We start from the raw sequence: 18,499 nt of genomic DNA, 5'->3' as shown, positions 1-18,499 counted from the left end.
TTTCATAAGGGAGCCAATTCCAGTCCAGGTTGTTCCACTTCAATCCAGCTCCCTACTAATGCACCTGGGAAAGCAGTGGAAGATGGTCTGAATGCTTGGAATCCTGCCACCCATGTGGGAGACCCAGAGGAGCTCCTGGCTCCTGGCTTCGGCCTGGCCCAGACCTGGTCATTGTAGCCATTTAGAGAGTGAACCAGCAGAAAGAAGATCTCTCTCTCTCTCTCCTTCTCTTTCTCTGTATCTCTGCCTTTCAAATAAATAAATAAATCATTTAAAAAAATAAATAAATGCTCATCTTCTAATTTTTTCTTTTATGGTCTATGTCTTTGGTGTCTGAAAACACCAAATTTTAAATTTAAAGGAATTTGAAACAGAAAACCAAATAGTGACTTCTGTGTCCCAGTAATATGACAGACTAGCTACCTAGATTGACCTTTTATGGAAACCAATAGATATCATGAATAATAATGTAGATCTAGCTTCTTAACTCTATCAGTAAGTTGACAAGAAAGAAATATGCAAGCTAAAAAAATATATGTAGTGAATGTGGGAACCCTGATTTCTGAAGTTCAATTTCAGCTGACAGCATTTGCCAAATCAAGGTGTATTTTCTAGCTTTTTGGACTCACAGAGCTTCACAAAACCAAAGGAAACAAAGACGAATCTCAGGTTCTACCTGGGACAGATATGAAACAGAGATTGCCCCTATCCTTCCTCAAAGAGACAAAGCTGGGCCCCCAGAGTGCTCTGTATGAGGATGAAACAGAAATAAACTCAATATACCCTCCCCACAGGACATCACAATGAAAATGGACTATCTGAAACCTTGTCACACGGTGATGTGGGGGGAATTATTGATGAGAATATGGAACTAGAATCCATCTCTCTAGTTTGTAGCCTAAATTCACACTACCTGGGTGGTCAGAAAAAAACTCAAGCTGAGAATTTAATTTAAGTGATTCCAAACCGATAGTGTATATAAGAGCCTGGCAAAAGTGAATGCAAATCCTCTGAAACAACCCACAATCAATCCAAGCCTCAATGAATTCTCATGAAAACAAGGACAGAAAAGGAAATGAGGCACCACAAACCAGAACCAGCAGCTACAATAGATAGCAAAAAGACTTGTACAGATTTTAGATACTATAATTAGCACACAAAGTGCAAAATACAATGCTTAACATGGTTAAAAAAATAAAAAATGACCTTAAAATATATTTTAAAACAGTAAAGCAATAAATACACAAATTTAAAAAAAAAAAACAGAACTTTCAAAAAAAAATTATAACAAACTAAAATTTAATAGCCGGTTATCAATTCTCCAGAAATTTTAGACCTAAGTAGGAGTTAAAACTATAAAGCTTCAGGAATAAAACAAGGAATATTTAGTGTCCTTGGTTTTGTCAAACATTTATTAAACAGGAAACAAAAAGCAAAAACCACACACATGTTACACACAAACTGTATTCTATCAAAATTGAAAATCTTTGTTATTCAAAAGATCTGTTAAGGAAAGGTTGGTTAGCCTAGTGGTTAAGTGTACAGTGAAGATTCTCAAGTCCACATTAGGATACCTGGGTTCAAAGTCAGCCTCTAGCTCCTGACTGCAGCTTCCTGCTACTGTATATCCAGAGAGGCAGTAGTAGCTCAAGTAGTTGCCACCCACATGGGAAACCTGGATTGACTTCCTGGCCTTTGCAGGATACAGAGTTAATCATCTGTGGTGTTCAGAGGTGGGGTCCTTGGGAGGTGATCTGATAGGATTAGGTTGTGAGGTGGAGCCCTATGACTGAATGATGGTGGCTTTATAAGGGGAGGCACAGAAGCTCACGACCTCTTGTGATGTAATACTGTGACATGCTGAGACCCTGCTGGTAAGAACACCACCACCAGATGCCAAACCACTGGAGCCACTTAGTCGAGGACACTGAACCTCCAAACCTTCCTTCAAAAGTAGTTTGCCTTGGGTGTTTCATTACAGTAACAAAAAAAAAAAAAAAAACAGCTGATACAAAATCCATGCACAGTTTTTTCATGACCCATTTTCCATAAACATAAAAACCCCTTATATGCACTGATTTCAAAAAATTTTTTGCACCAAAATAAACTTTATCTCTAAATTTAATTTTCTATAAGCTTTTGAAGTACCCTCATATATGAAAACCTTCCAAAATCTGGGGGAAAAAATATGAAATCCACAACATTTCCAGTCCCAAGCATTTCAGATAAGGAATACTCATAATTCAGGTCTTGAAAAGACTTACCTGAATATAAACTTTTACATTTAATATATCAGACTTCAAATTAACATATATTTAAAGAAGTAGACTTTTAAGTAATGTGTTTAACATGAAGGAGGTAGAGTTATATAAAACAAACCCTTGATTCAAGAAAATTTCAATAAAGAAGAAATTGGATACATTACATATAAACACAAATGCATCTGAAAGAGCCAAACCATTTCTACATTTCAATAAATGTCATCAATGCTACACAAAAGAAAACACTGTTTATAAAAGAAATAATAGGGGTGAAGGATTAGAAAATAATTGAGAAAATTATAATAATAGAAACAAATACTCAGATATTCAAAAAATAAAATAAGTGCCTATTATATGTCAGAGGATTGAAAACAGCAAATGACTGCAGCATACAGTTTAAACAAATGACATTTAATACTGCAGAATTTTTCATGCACGCTTTTAGCTGTAAACATGTAACTAACAAACCTTAGCATAGTTATATTCTGCAAATTAATTTTTTTTTCCTGTGTTAGTGATACTTGAAGCTCTGGATGACTTCCCCTTGCTTGCACAAGTATCAGAATCTGTAAAGCATTCTAAGGGTATAGAGAGAAATCAATGAGGAAAAAAAAAGTAAAAAGGCCAGGGTACACAAGGGTTTGTAAGTCAGATATGAAACATGTCAGGGTAAAGAGTGTTAGAAAGAACAGTTAAGAGGGAATGTGCTGGTAGATATGTCTGAGAAAGGTTTTTCAGGATGACTGCTGACAAGATTATAGAAACGCACATCTGTTCCAAAGGTGTAAAAATGACAGGCAAAGAAAACCTAGCGATTTCAACTTTAATGCTGGGGCCGGCACTGTGGCTTAGCAGGTAAAGCTGTCGCCTGTGGTGCGGGGATCCCATATGGGTGCTGGTTCGAGTACTGGCTGCTCTGCTTCCAATCCAGTTCTCTGCTATGGCCTGGGAAAGCAGTAGAATATGGCCCTAGCACATGGGCCCCTGCACCCAAGTGGGAAACCTGGAAGAAGCTCCTGGTTCCTGGCTTTAGATCAGCCCACCTACAGCCATTGCGAAAGATCTCTCCTTCTCTACCTCTCTGTAACTCTACCTTTCAAAAATAAATTACAATTAGATATTTGGATCACTTGAGGAATTGAAAGCACATGATAAAATATTAGCAAGGAGAGGCCTGCACTGTGGCTTAGCAGGTTAAGCCTCCACCTGCAGCACTGGCTTCCGATATAGGCACTGGTTTGTGTCCTGGCTGCTCCACTTCCAATCCAGCTCTGTGCTAACGCCCTGGGAAAGCATTAGAGGATGGCCCAAGTGCTTGGGCCCCTGCACCCATGTGGGAGACCCTGAAGAAGCTCCTGGCTCCAGGCTTCGGATCAGCCCAGCTCTGGCTATTGCAGCCATTTTAGCTCTGGCCATTGCAGCCATTGGGGAGTGAGCCAGCAGATGGAAGACCTCTATGTCTCTCCCTCTCTCTCTGTCTCTCCCTCTCTCTGTCTGTAACTCTGCCTCTCAAATAAATATTTTTAAAAATTAGCAAAGAGAATCTAAAAACACAGCAGAAGAATAATTCAGAACAAAACGAGGTCAAGTCAGAACTGCAAATATGGCTAAACTGTAGGAAATGACTACTATAATTCACCACATAGGAAGAGCATTATCTCCATGTGACTGGAGCTGGTGTTGTAGCATAGTGGGTAAAGCTACCACCTTTTATGCAGGCATCCCATATGGATGCCACTTCATGTCTCAGCTGCTCCACTTCCAATCCAGCTCTCTGCCAATGGCCTGGGAAAAGCAGCAGAAAATGGTCCAAGTGCTTGGGCTCCTACCACCCAACTGGGAGACCCAGATGAAACTCTTACCTCCTGGCTTCAGCCTCTCCCAGTGCTAACCACTGCAGCCATCTGGGGAGTGAACCAGGAGATGAAAGATCTCTCTCTCTCTCTCTCTCTCTCTCTCTTTCCTCCCTCCCTCTCTCCCTCCTTCTCCTTCTCCCGCTCCCTTTTCCTCTCTCTGTAACTTTGACTTTCAAAATAAATAAATAAATCTTTAAAATATTCCATGTGATTATAGAAAAATCCTGAGAAGGTATAACTTTATTCTTTGTACTCAATTTATAAAACTTAATAAAATAGGAATCAAGTTTTAAAATTTATTTTAATCTATTTGAAAGCCATAGAGAGAGAGATAAATCGATCTCGAGATCTTCCATCTATTGGTTCATCTCCCAAATACCTGCAATACTCAGGGCTGAACTAGACTGAAGCCAGCAGCCAGGAGTACAGAACTCCATCCGGGTCTCTAATGCATGTAGCAGGGTCCTAGGTACTTTAGCCATTACCAAATGCCTCCCAGAGTCTGCATTAGCAGGAAGCTGGATTGGAAGCTTATTAGCCAGGACTCAAATGGGCACTCCCATCTGGGATGCAGGCGTCACACCCAGCAGCTTAACCTGCGGTGCCACAGTGCCCACTCTAGTACTGTTTCTAAAACAATCAGATAAGGACTATCCCTATGCAACATTTAGTACATGTAATGGTTTAGATATGTAAGTTGGTAGAAACGAAAGGATATGTGCATTTGCAATTTTGATGGAGTTTGTAACAATTTCCAGTTCCATTATAATAGAGCATCTGTGCCCCAACAACAACACAGTATGCTATCAAATGTTTTATTTTTACCAATTTGATAGATAAAATGGTATTTTATTAAGGATTTGATTTGTATTTCTTTTATTGTAAAAAGATAAAAACATCCTTTTATATATTAAAAAGCCAGTTCAGGTTCATTTTTTACAATTTGCTCATGTTCTTTGGCCATTTTTCTAACAAGTGCTGTTTTTTCACTGTTGATTTCTAGGAGTTCTTTATATATAAAGAAAAATAACCCTCTACTTTTAATAGAAAGATATTTTTCTCTTTGTGTTTTCCTGTAGTTTTATTTATGGAATTTTGATCATATATAAAACTAGATGATGAACTGGGAGAAGTATTCACCACAAATGTGTGTGCATACACATATGTATATATATACATATATAATGATTATCAATTTGCACAAGACATTGCCTCTGATTTCACAGTAATAATTTAAATATATAGAAATTATATTTATAGTAAAAATGAATCTTATGTAAGAACACACATTAATAAACACAAACAGCATATAATTTACTAAAGCCTTGGTGTTCTGTCTTAACACTGACTACCTTACTTTTAACACACCTAAAAATCCAGTGAGGTAGGTATTCCTTCCCCCATTTTAAAGACGGTCAGTGAAGCCAAGAGAACCCAACTAACTATTATAAACTTGCCTAACTAGTAAACGATGAAAACCGAAGAGGAACTACAATTTGTGTGACTCAACAGTTCAACCTTTTTACTACTACACATTGTCTGAAGTTCAATAAAGGGTTATTCTATAAGCAAATTTAGGTGAAACTCAAGACATCTTCACTACTTAATTTCTTTTAGGATTTGAAAGTTGTCTTTATAATCACTACATATATACCCCAGATATTTACATCAAATTAATGTGAACAAGTTAAAAGGAAATTAGAGAAATTGTCTTAAACTGAATCAGCTCTGTTAGATATTTTATTGGCTTCTCAAAATGATGGGGATATGTTTGCTGTTCTCAGGATGGGGAAGATCCAGTGTGTATTCCCCAGGCCAACTTGAATAACAAGGAGAGGTAGAAGGAAAAAACTAAGGCAAACTTTTCAAACTGGTACTTGATTGAATTGTGATTCTTAGACACCTATATTTTGTCCCTGATTTCCCAATCCCCTTTGGTTACCCTGAGTTTGTTCTCACTCATTTTGACTGTTTGTAGCACATAGAATACTACGCTAAACACCTGGCCACTATCTTTTGGGCTACCTAAAGGAATCCCAGAGGGGCCAGCACTGTGGTATAGTGGAGAAAGTCGCCACCTACAATGTCAGCATCCTAAATGTGTACTAGTTTCAGTTCCAACTGTTTCACTTCCAATCCAGCTCCCTCCTGGTACTCCTGGGAAAGCAGCAGAAGATGGCCCAAGTCTCTGGGCCCCTGCACCCACACAAGGGACCAGGAAGACACTCCTGGCTGACTTCAGACAGCCCAGCCCCGATCCATTGAGGACATTTGGGCAGTGGACCAGAGGATGGAAGATTTCTCCGTCTCTGTCTCTCTCTCTCTCTGGAATTCTGTCTTTCACATTAATAAATAAGTCTTAAAAAAAAAAAAAAAAAGAATCCTAGAACTCTTCCAGTACAAAGTTTTGCTTTTTGTTTTAGTTTGCTATTCATCAGCTGACTATTCTTAGTTATTAGATTTCTCACTAACTGGAGATAGCTCTTGAGTACTTTTCCCTAACTATCAGTCATTGTAACTACCCCTTGTCCCAGAATTAAGCCCTGTCGAACTTAATATTTACTGTAGTTCCAAAGAGGTAAACAAAGCTATTTTAGATCCAATGGGAAAGTGGAGAAACGATGGAGAAGGAGAGCATAACTACTACAGATGCAGAGGTAGGACTAGGAAACCGAGTTGTGCTAGTCCAAAGTTCTTCAGACGCATGCTTACATGAAATTAAACCTCTGACCAACAGACAAGTTAGAAAGCAAGATCAGAAATATTTTTAAATTCTTAATACTTACCTTGACTGAAGGGAAATGATTAATAGGCTTACTTTGGGAGAAGAAGGCTAAGCTATCTGGAGTCTATAGGTGCTAGCCTATACCATCCTACTTATGAGTTAATGAGAGTCCTCATACAATGAACAACCTGAAAAAGTCCATGAAATTGAGTAAGCCTTAACACACTGCTTCAGTAAAAGGTTCTGGGACACTGTCTGGCTCTAATCATTCCTGTCTCAAATTTCTCCAAGAGACAGACACTATTTCCTGCAAAGCTCTTACAAACAGCAAGAGGTAGTTTGGAAGACAAACAAGATATATATCTTACAAAGAGCAGAGTGAATTCATCATAAAAGGAATTTTAGAAGTTCCCATTCCTCTCCAAGGAAACAAACATTCCTAACATCCTTACCAGTAAACAACATCCAGTGGTGCAAAGTAATTTTTCATTATCAGGTCAGCAAAGTAAGCTTCTGTTTCCCGGCAGGCAGTTCCATTTCCAATCACCACTGTGCTGCAGCTTCAAAACAGAATGAGAAGCTGAATGAGTTCAAGGTATGCTTTGAAATCAACCGGTGAAAATGTCCAGAATGCACAAATACTATTAAACGATGCTCTTATTCTCTTATATATTCAAGCAACCTCTCCATACTTTCCTAAGAGAAACATCAACTTATAGAGAGTAAGACATTGCCCCTGCACTTGGTTTAAGAGGCAGTGGAGAAACATTTAACATCACACAACCCATAACATCAACTTTCTTCCTATTTAGAAGGAAACAAAATTAGACATGAGTAAGTAAACTCTGTAGCATTCTAGGTTACAATCAAGGCATTACAACTGAATTATATGATATGCTATCAATTTCTGAAGCATCTAACTACTACCACAGCCATTCTATAGATCTCAGAAGGAAGGAGGGAGGGATAGAAGGAGAGAAGAAGAAAGGCAGAGAAAACCAGGCAGGAAGGCAGGGAAGCAGGGAAGCTAGAAGACAGAATGGAAGACAGGCAAGCAGGAAGAAAGATGGAAAGGAAATCCAAGCAGAAAAATTCCATGCTCACATATGCCCACGTGCCCAGCTGTATTTGGGAAGGTGGCAGAAGGTGACAAGCATTCTCTGGAGTCTCCACATGTAGAGTTCTCCAGCAATTTGCCCCAGAATTATTGTACATGGTTCCTTCTCTCTTACTTCCCTTAATCCCTCCCTCCAAATTAGGGCCATCAAAGGTATCTCTGATTGACTGAGCCACTGTAGTACTCAAGATTACTTATTTTCATACTTGAAATTCAGCAAAAGCCTCTTTATTTTCTCTGCCTCTCGGAAGCCTTGTCCACAATGCAAGTAAACCACATCAGTATGAAGTATCTGACCTTAAAAAGAAAAAAATGAAAATAAGTCATTTTGTAAGAAATTATAAAATATAACACACCAATGATTTGGTATTTCAAAATATTTCTAAAATACTGTTACTTCCAAAGTCCCAGAGATTTGATTTTGCCACTATTAACTGCATATTATAATACCTAAAAGAGAAATGGTTTTCAATAACATAAACTGAACATTTACTATATATCAGATAATGTGATCATCTATTCTCTTTTTCAATTGTAGATATAAAATGTGTTTCTCCTATGTAATTCTCTGAGCTGCTTAATTGAGACTTAGGAGGTTTTCTATATTGCATTATACAAAATATTTATTTTTAAGTATTTTTATTTTATTTAAAATCATTTTATTTTTAAAGATTTATTTATTTATTTGAAAGGAAGAGTTATAGAGAGAGAAAGAGAGAGAAGGAGAGACAGAGAGATCTTCCATTTGCTGGTTCACTCCCTAAGTGGCCACAACAGCTGGAGCTGGGACAGGCCAAAGCCAGGAGCTTCTTCCAGGTATCTCACATGGTTGGCAGGGACCCACGCACTTGGGTCATCTTCTGCTGCTTTCCCAGACTCATTAGCAGGGAGCTGTATTGGAAATGGAATAGCTGGATGGATTGCTGGCGCACTAGGCAGCAGCTTAACTCACTACACCACAGCACTGGTACCTAAAATCATTTTAATAATTTTTTTTATTTGAGGGTAACCATCTAAAAAAAGAAATAATGAATCAAGGAACTGTCTTAGGAAGTTAGGAAAAGAGCAACAGAATAATGAAAAAACAAAGAAAATGATGAAGTTAATAAGAAAAAATTAATGAAATAGAAAGTGTATATAAGGGCCGGCGCTGTGGTGCAGCAAGTAAAACTGCCACCTGCAGCGCTGGCATCCCATGTGGATGCCAGTTCAAGTTCCAGCTGCTCCACTTCGATCCAGCTCTCTGTTATGGCCTGAGAAAGCAGTAGAAGATGGCTCAAGTTCTTGGACCCCTGCACCGGTGTGCGAGACCCAGAAGAAGCTCCTGACTCCTGACTCTCTCTCTCTCTCTCTGCCTCTGCCTCTCCTTCTCCCTCTGTGTAACACTTTCAAATAAAATAAATAAATCTTAAAAAAGAAAAAAATATATAACAGGAAGGATCAACAAAGTTTAAAGTTAAAAATTACTTATAAGAAAAAAAAAAGAGCAGGAGTTTGGAACAGTGGTTTAGACATTGTTTGGGACATGTGCATCCAGTAATAGAGATCCTGGGTTCAGGTCCCATCTCTACATTTGATTCTAGCCTCCTGATAATGTGCACCCTGGGAGGAAGCAGGCTCTTGCTCCCTGCCACCCATGTGAGAGACCCGAATTGAGTTCCAGGCTCCTGGCTTCAGCCTGGCCCAGTTCTGGCTGTTGTGGGTATATGGGGAGTAAGTCAGCAAATGGAAGAGCTCTGTCAATCTCTCTCTCTCTCTCTACCATTCAAATAAACTTAAAAAAACTTAAAAAGAAAAGACAGAAGACACAAATCATATTAGAAATGAAAAGGAGGCCGGCGCCTTGGCTCACTAGGCTAATACTCCGCCTGCGGTGCTGGCACTCCGGGTTCTAGTCCCGGTCGGGGTGCCAGATTCTGTCCCGGTTGCCCCTCTTCCAGTCCAGCTCTCTGCTGTGGCCCAAGAAGGCAGTGGAGGATGGCCCAGGTCCTTGGGCCCTGCACCTGCATGGGAGACCAGGAGGAAGCACCTGGCTCCTGGCTTTGGATTGGCACAGTGCGCCGGCCGCAACGCGCCAGCCATAGTGGCCACTTGGGGGGGTGAACCAATGGAAAAGGAAGACCTTTCTCTCTCTCTCTCTCTCTCTCACTGTCTAACTCTGCCTGTCAAAAAAAAAAAAAAAGAAAAAAAAGAAAAGAAAAGAAAAGGAGATAAACTAGAGATCGACCATAGATTAAAAGAGATAGAGACTATAATAAATACCTTCATATCAATCTAGATTAAATGATGAAATGGTTAAATACTAGAAAAATCTTACCAAAACAGATGGCAGAAACATGTGTGTGTGCATAAAATTTTAAAAAGTTTTTTTTTCCTATTTATTTGACAGATAAAGTTATAGACAGTGAGAGAGAGACAGGGAGACAGGTCTTCCTTCTGTTGGTTCACTCCCCAAATGGCTGCCACGGCCGGCACTGAGCTGATCCGAAGCCAGGAGCCAGGTGCTTCTTCCCAGTCTAACGACTGAAAACTAATGTAGCAACTTATCCAGAAGAGAGTTATCATGACCCAGTTGGTTTATCTAAGGAAAGTAAGTATGACTAAATGTTTTTTTCAAAAATCTAATAATATAATTCATGACAGTAACACAGTAAAGGATAAATCTATATGACCTCTCAATATATGCAAGAAAAGAAATAATAAATATACTGCCCACTCACTGTAAAAATGAGTACCATTAAAAGACATCAAAACCAAAATCCCATTGTGTATCCATAGCACATAAACAGGAAACAAGATATCCTCACAGAAGCCAAAGGAGAAAGGAGCAGGGGAACAATGCGAAAACAGCTAGCTACATGCATCAGGACTTGTGTAGGATGGAAGGTGAAAGACGACTTACTGGTAGGAGAAATTATAGCTAATTTGCAGCCATGTTTGTACCCAGGATCCACTCCCATCAAAGTACGTCCTGGAACAGGGCTTGTTAAAAGAAGCTGACGAAGGTTCCGTCCAAACATCATTACTGATTCCTTCTCTGCATCGGAAGTCAGTTTGGCTCTTCAAAAATATAAAAAGAAAAGAATTACTGAGTTTTTTCATTTATCCAAGTTTTCTTTCCAGAAAAAGAGAATTTATTTTGTATAGTCGGTCCTTGCAGGAACACTTATTATAACAAAATGACATAGTAGAAAAGCAACATATAATAAAATTATATTGTCTATTTTTTGTTAATCCCTGTAACACATGGCACCACAAACAATTCTGAAGTAAACCTTATGAGCTTGTCATTTCTACACTTCTTCTCTATATGGTCTCCATCATACACAAAATCTATAGGTATAAGAGTGAGTGAGTGTATGAGCGTGTGTGTGTACACATGTGTGTATGACAGAGAATATACAGATTTGGATGTCAAATTGAAGTGTATCAACTGATTAAAAAATACAAACAGGACGGCACCGCGGCTCACTAGGCTAATCCTCCTCCTGTGACACCAGCACACCGGGTTCTAGTTCTGGTCGGGGCGCTGGATTCTGTCCCGGTTGTTCCTCTTCCAGGCCAGCTCTCTGCTGTGGCCCGGGAGTGCAGTGCAGGATGGCCCAAGTGCTTGGGCCCTGCACCCGCATGGGAGACCAGGAGGAAGCACCTGGCTCCTGGCTTCGGATTGGCACAGCACGCTGGCCTTGGCGGCCATTTGGGGGGTGAACCAATGGAAGGAAGGAAGACCTTTCTCTCTGTCTCTCTCTCTCTCTCTCTCACTGTCTAACTCTGCCTGTCAAAAAAAAAAAAAATACAAACAGATTAAATGGCAAATTTTCTAATCACAAGCCTCCTCCAATAACATCAAGTTTCACACCTCACATCTTTGATATAAGCTCTAGATTCTTTGACTCCCTTGCAATGGAGACTGAAGAGTGAAACACAACAAGGTTTACTGGGGGCTGATGCTCAAACACAAGAGAAACACCATGGTGGATGAGGATCCACTAACTGGCTCAATGAGAGGAGGTGGACAGTGGTTTTTAGCAGCACACCCTTGGGATACAGCACTTTAGTCTGCTCCCAGCTCAGTGTTCTGGCTTGCCCTCTTCAGCACAGAGTACCTGTGTGTTCTGTTGTTGTTTTACATTAAGACACACTCAAAATCACAGTGTGGCTCACTACTGCCACCACAAGAAGGTCACAATTCAGTTGCATTAGGCTGCTTGGCACAAGTGCACAGGCAGTAGGTGGGGTCTTTTGTCGTCAGAGTGTGTACACTCCTTGCTCCTGATTGGTTTGGAGCTAAGTGGAGCAGGCTGTGCTCTGTCAGAGACAGACATATGTTAGGGTGGGAGAGGAATACATATCAGGTCAAGAGTGCTCAATTTTGTGACTCCTTCCAGCCTGTCTCACCTTCACCTGCAATTACACCTTCTCACCCTAATCCACTCTCCACATCTACTCCTTTGTCATTCACACAGTAAGGTGACATGACCACAGATACTAACAGATGATCCCAAACCATGCCTTAAAGAACTTCCCAATTTAATTAAAAAAACTTACTAAAAGTCTACTTTTAAGACTTCCTAGGATAAAAATATGTTCTATAATGGGTTTGAAGGCATTAAACCACTCATCTCCTTAAAAGTTCTCAATGTATTATCTCCCAAAACTCACAATAAAACTTTTGTCTTCTCAATTAGACTAGGTAAAAAAAATGCACACCGCTGGTTATAAGAAAATTGACAGTAGAAATGAAATTCAAAGCCCATTTCATATAATTACTGAGGGAGAATTGCTTTCCTATGTAAAGATGCATTTAGCCAACTAAGATTTGCTGGCTTAATTCAGTTTCTTAAGGTTTTTGTGGTTCTACCTGCATTCAAGTAAGAAATAAAGTATCATGGTAGCTATTTTTAAATATTCACTTTTAAATTTATTGTCACTCTTACATAAGATGCCATAGTACGTGTAAGATACACAACTGAAAAGACAAGACCTCTCCCCTTTAGACCGTTACCTGGTGAAAAAACAGAAAAATAAACACCCAAGTCTCAAACAATGGTAAGTGCTATGTTAATGAGAACCCACAGAGGGATAGACAAACCAGAAAAACTTTCTGGAAGAGATGTCTTCTCAGGTAATTCAAGAATGAAAAGGAATAGAGTTAAGCAAAGGAAGGAACTAGAGACAATACATGAGGGGCAGGAATAAGATACCCCAGACAGTGGAAGCAAGTAACTTCACATGCTAAAGTAAGACAGGGATTCTCAAAAAGTTCATGGAATATGGCTGATAAGCAATATCAATGCATGCATTTCCAAAGTGTTTGCACTACAATAACCTAATCTTTTAATTCCTTTTGAAATTCCTTTGTAGCCAGACATAAAAGCTGCAGAAGCAAGAAAAAAAATGAAAAATGGTCATGCATAGTCTTCTCCTTCTTTTTTTTTTTTTTTTTTTTTTTTTTTTTTGACAGGCAGAGTGGACAGTGAGAGAGAGAGACAGAGAGAAAGGTCTTCCTTTTTTGCTGTTGGTTCACCCTCCAATGGCCGCCGCGGCCTGCGCGCTGCAGCCGGTGCATCGTGCTGATCTGAAGTCAGGAGCCAGGTGCTTCTCCTGGTCTCCAGCACTGTGGCGCAGCGAGTAAAGACACCGCCTGCAGTGCCAGCATCCCATATGGGCAACGGTTCTAGTCCCAGCTGCTTCACTTCTGATCCAGCTCTCTGCTACGGCCTGGGAAAGCAAAAGATGGCCCAGGTACTTGGACCATTGCATCCACGTAGGAGAACCAGAGGAAGCTCCAGGCTCCTGGCTTCGGATTGGCCCGGCTAAAGCTATTGCAGCTGTTTGCGGAGTAAACCAGCTGATGGAAGACCTCTCTCCCTCCCTCTCTCTCTCTCTCTCTCTCTCCTTCTCCCTCTCCCCACCTTCTGCCTCTGTAACTCTGCCTTTCAAATAAATAAATACATCTTTTTTTTTTTTAAATAATGATGTGCAGCTCAATTCACAATAGCTAAGATATGGAATCAACCAAGATGTCTGTCAATTGAAGACTAGAAAAAGAAATTATGGTATATGTACACCATGGAATACTACACAGCAGTTAACAAAATGAAATTCTGTCATTTGAAACAAAATGGATGCAACTGGAAAACATACTTTATCTTAATGGGAATGGCTTATTTCACTAAGTATGTTTTCCAGTTGCATGAAATAAGCCATTCCCATAGTGAAATAAGCCATTCCCATTAAGATAAATACCGTATGTTCTCCCTGATCTGTGATAACAGAATATATAACGGGTAATCTATAGAAGTGAAATTGACACTTTGAGACATCATAATACTGAACAGCCCTTGTCTTGACTGTTGAGGAACAGTTTTTTGTTTTCCATACTATTTGTTGAACACTTTTTTTAGTGTAGGGTTAATTGCATGTGTATAAAGTTAATTGAAAATAGATCTTAGTAAAAAATAAGAATGGGAATAGGAAAAGGAGGTGGAAGAAGGATGGAAGAGTGAGTGGGAAGAATCACTATATTCCTAAAGTTGTATTTATGAAAAGCATGAAGTTTGTATTTCTTAAATAAAAAGTTTCTGTAGGAAAATAAAAAGAAATAAAAATGAACTCTTGCAGCTAAAAAATAAATAAAATAAAAATAAATCCATTAATCCTCACAACAACAACAATAAAAAAGTAAAACAGATCTTTGTTAAAAATAAGAATGGGAATAGGAGAGAGAGGAGGAGGAAGGGTGGGAGTATGGGAAGGAGAGAGGGTAGAGTGGGAAGAATCACTATGTTCCTAAATTTGTCTATTTGAAATGCATGAAGTTTATATACTTTAAATAAAAGGTTTCTAGGCAAAATAAATAAATAATAATAATAAAGTTATCAATCACATCCTTCTGATGGCTTTTTTGTATTATCCTGAGCAAGCCAGACAGGATCACCATTCCAGCCTTCTCACGGGTTGGGTCCCTACCCTCTGACTGATTGTTAGCTGCTGTTCTGTTCCCCCCCACAAAATTGTGCTCAATAGACTCAACCTTCAGTTTCTCAGGTCTGTCTCTCATGGTTGGAGCTCTCCTCCTGGCTGCTGCGGAGGAGGTTTATGACTTAAAGAAATCTTGCTTTGCTCTCTGCCTTGTCCACAGGGAAATTCTTTCATGTGAAACAAGAACCAAGGTCACCTTTTGTCATTGCTGTTTTAACAGTAATAGCAGGTAAAGGCATAGCCTGAGATGCCATCACCACATATGGATGCCAGTTCCTGTCCTGGCTGCTCTACTTCCCGTGCAGCTCCCTGCTAATGGCCTGGGAAAAACAGCAGAAGATGGAGTACTAGGACCCCTGCCACCCATGTAGATCTGGATAAAGCTCTTGGCTCCTGGCTATACTGTGGCCATCTAGGGAGTAAACCAGCAGATCAAAGATCTCTCTGTAACTCTTTCAAATAAGTAAGTAAAACTTTAAAAAAATCAAAATTTAAAAAATTACGTTCTGAACTAAGATTACAGCAATAAAAAGAAAAACTCAACACATGATAAAATACAGTAAAATAGGTAAGACTTGGTAACTGACAAGGCAGGATTGAGGAGAAATGGGTATGAAAAATGACACATGGATGAATGATCATGGCAGAAACAGAAACAAGAAATGCAGAAGTAGGTTTTGCATAATATATAGTTAACTGAATAAAATGACTATAAAATAATATAGTCTGTATGATTTCTTTTAGTGCACATACATAAATGCAGAAAAGTGTGGGTTAATAAGGATTATGCTTAAATACTTAAATTATGTGATTTTTCCCCCTCATGCCTTACTGATTCGTTAAATTTCTCTACAATTAGACAAATTTCTTTTGAATTAGGGAAATATTTTTCTTAAAAAAACCTACAAAGCATTTCTGCCTCTCAACTGCTGTTTAGGTAAGTCAGTCTGTCAAGAGACACATCTGTAGACAATGTCTGCAAACTAACTTACAAACTGAAATAAGGTATTTTATTTTTAACCACAGGCGTTTTTTAAAAATGAAAGAATTCCTGCATGCCCACTGTTAATGGAAATCAAAAAAGGAGTATAAATTAAATACTCCCATACCAAACTGCATACATTGCATCTTAATGAACTTATATGCAGAAATGTCAGAAGCAACACAGGACATTCCAGGCAACATGAGAAAACAAAGAAAAACACTGCAAAAAGAAATTGACATTTCAAATAATGTTTTTTCCTTCTTCAAGAACAGAATTCCTATTTTCAAAGTTTATGCATTACCACTTAAAAACAAGAGATGATATTTTACACTGACATGAAATGAAATAGAATTACAGAAGGAAAAATATTTTGGAGGGACATCTAGGCTAAAAACTATGAAAACCAGACTAAATGACTTTGATAATAAGATACTGGACAGTGGGGTTATCTTTTTATTTTTTTTTTTTTCCCCAAGAGGTAGATAGAGAGAACTCCCACTGGTTGGTTCACTTGTGCAACTGCCCACAACAACCCCAGGCTGTGGGCCAATACTAGGAGCAGAGAACTCAATCTACCATGTGAATGGTAGGAACCCAACTAGTTGAGCCTGCTGCCTCCTAGGGTGTGTATCAACAGGAAGCTAGAATCAAAAGCAGAGCAAGGACTTGAACCTAGGCACTCCAATGTTGAGATGTGGGTGTCCCAACCAGTGCCTTAATCACCAGGCCAAACTCCCACCACAGTGTGTGTCTTTTTAATACTACTAGCTCACTTCCTACTTAGAACACCTCTGAACTCAATGGTTAAGTCCAGCAAAAGAGAAAATATCACATAGGTTTTTAGGAATTCTAGTGAGGTTGAAGAGATGAATAGAAATGTACATTCCCTAGGTGACCTTGCTAAAACTTTTCAACTTTATCACTCTTTGACCTTCTACTAGTTCACTTACATGGTTCATGGTTTTGTTAGGATTTATTTATTTATTTCAAAGGCAGATTACAGAGAGAGGGAGAAAGGGATCTATCATCCACTGGTTCATTCCCCAAATGGCCACTAAGGCCAAGTCTGGGACAGGGCAAAGCCAGGAGCCTGGGGCTTCATCCAGGTCTCCCACGTGGGTACAGAGGCTCAGGGCCCTCTGAACTTTGGCCATCTTCTGCTGCTTTCCCAGGCATATTAGCAGAAGGCTGGATCAGAAGTAAAGCAGTCAGGACTCAAACCAGCACCCATATGGGATACCAGCATCACAGATGGTAGTTCAACTTGTTACGCCATAACACCAGCCCCATTAACATGGTTATTTTAATTATCTCCTAATATTTGCTCATCATTGCTAATAATTCTTTACCCAAACAACTCCCATTTGGAGTTTAAAACACATATATTAGCTTTTCCTCTTCACAGCAATAAATTCTTTTTTGTTAAAGATTTATTTATTGGGGCCAGTGCTGTGGCGCAGCAGGTTAAAGCCCTTGCCTGAAGCACTGGCATCCCATATGGGTGCCGATTCTAGTCCCAGCTGCTCCACTTCCAATCCAGCTCTCTACTATTGCCTAGGAAAGCAGCAGAGGATGGCCCAAGCCCTTGGGCCCTTGCACTCACGTGGGAGACCCAGAAGGAGCTCCTGGCTCCTGGCTTCGGATTGACACAGCTCCGGCTGTTGTGGTCATCTGGGGAGTGAGCCAGCGGATGGAAGACCTCTCTCTGTGTCTCTACCAATCTCTGTAACTCTGTCTTTCAAATAAATAAAATAAATCTTAAAAAAAAAGATTTATTTATTTATTTAAGAGGCAGTTACAGAGAGAAAGGCCTTCCATCTGCTGGTTCACTCCCCAAATGGCCACACAGCTGCAGCTGGGGTAGATTGGAGAAGCAGTAGCTGGGACATGAACCAGTGCCCATATGGGATTCTGGCACCACAGGCAGAGGCTTAGTCTGAGCCACAGTGTCGGCCCCCATAGCAATAAATTCTTTATATTCTACAACGACTTCCTTTCTTTGGCTCTCTTACCTCCAAGAACTGCCTCCAACTAATTTCTCCATTAAATTCTGTTTGTTTCTTCCAAGCCAAATCTATAATTAATAAAACCATTTGTTTGGTTTTATTGTCAAATTGCAAAACTAGTACTTAGAATTGGAAGACACAGACATTAAGTGGTCAAGGTTTAGACAGTCTATCACAATTAAGAATCATTTTATGATATACTCAAATACCTCTACAGATAGAAATCAAGAGTTAAATTTAAGACTATGATTCTGATTGAGTTCTCTGGAGTGTTTAATCAATCATGCTTTAACAGGATGTAGTATGTGTTTTAATAGGACCAGTATCATGCAAAATAAACAGTATTAGAAGTTAAATAAGAAAATATGTATACCTGAACTCTCTACAGAGAAGAGGATAAATAAGGCGTTTAAAGGAATCATCCAGTGAACTATGTAAAATCTTCATTAACTCTGGTCTTGCAAAGCCACGTGGCCTCCACCTGTAAAAAAGTAAAGTTCATACTGAAATTGATGTAACAATAAGACCATGAATGGAATCCTGCAAGAGTGGTGTGCAAGAAAAT

At 39.4% G+C, this 18,499-nt stretch overlaps 1 protein-coding gene across 10 annotated transcripts in view; it reads right to left on the bottom strand.

Annotated features, from left to right (window-relative positions):
- SRBD1 (S1 RNA binding domain 1) overlaps positions 1 to 18,499 on the bottom strand; it is a 256,577-nt gene that overhangs the window by 161,505 nt on the left and 76,573 nt on the right. For all 10 annotated transcript variants that reach the window (XR_011386661.1, XR_007916534.2, XR_007916541.2 and 7 more), the window contains exons 11-14: positions 18,308 to 18,415; positions 10,862 to 11,019; positions 8,166 to 8,256; positions 7,295 to 7,402 (exon numbers count right to left, since the gene is read on the bottom strand). Coding sequence is in view for 3 of the 10 variants with exons in the window: in XM_008254454.4 (XP_008252676.2) it covers positions 7,295 to 7,402; positions 8,166 to 8,256; positions 10,862 to 11,019; positions 18,308 to 18,415 (465 nt within the window). In the remaining 7 variants the exon portion in view is untranslated. The remainder of the gene's footprint in view (positions 1 to 7,294; positions 7,403 to 8,165; positions 8,257 to 10,861; positions 11,020 to 18,307; positions 18,416 to 18,499) is intronic.

Source organism: Oryctolagus cuniculus, chromosome 2, assembly GCF_964237555.1.
Source record: "Oryctolagus cuniculus chromosome 2, mOryCun1.1, whole genome shotgun sequence".
In the NCBI taxonomy this organism is placed as follows: Eukaryota; Metazoa; Chordata; class Mammalia; order Lagomorpha; family Leporidae; genus Oryctolagus; species Oryctolagus cuniculus.
This window is presented reverse-complemented; position numbering and strand designations above follow the sequence as displayed.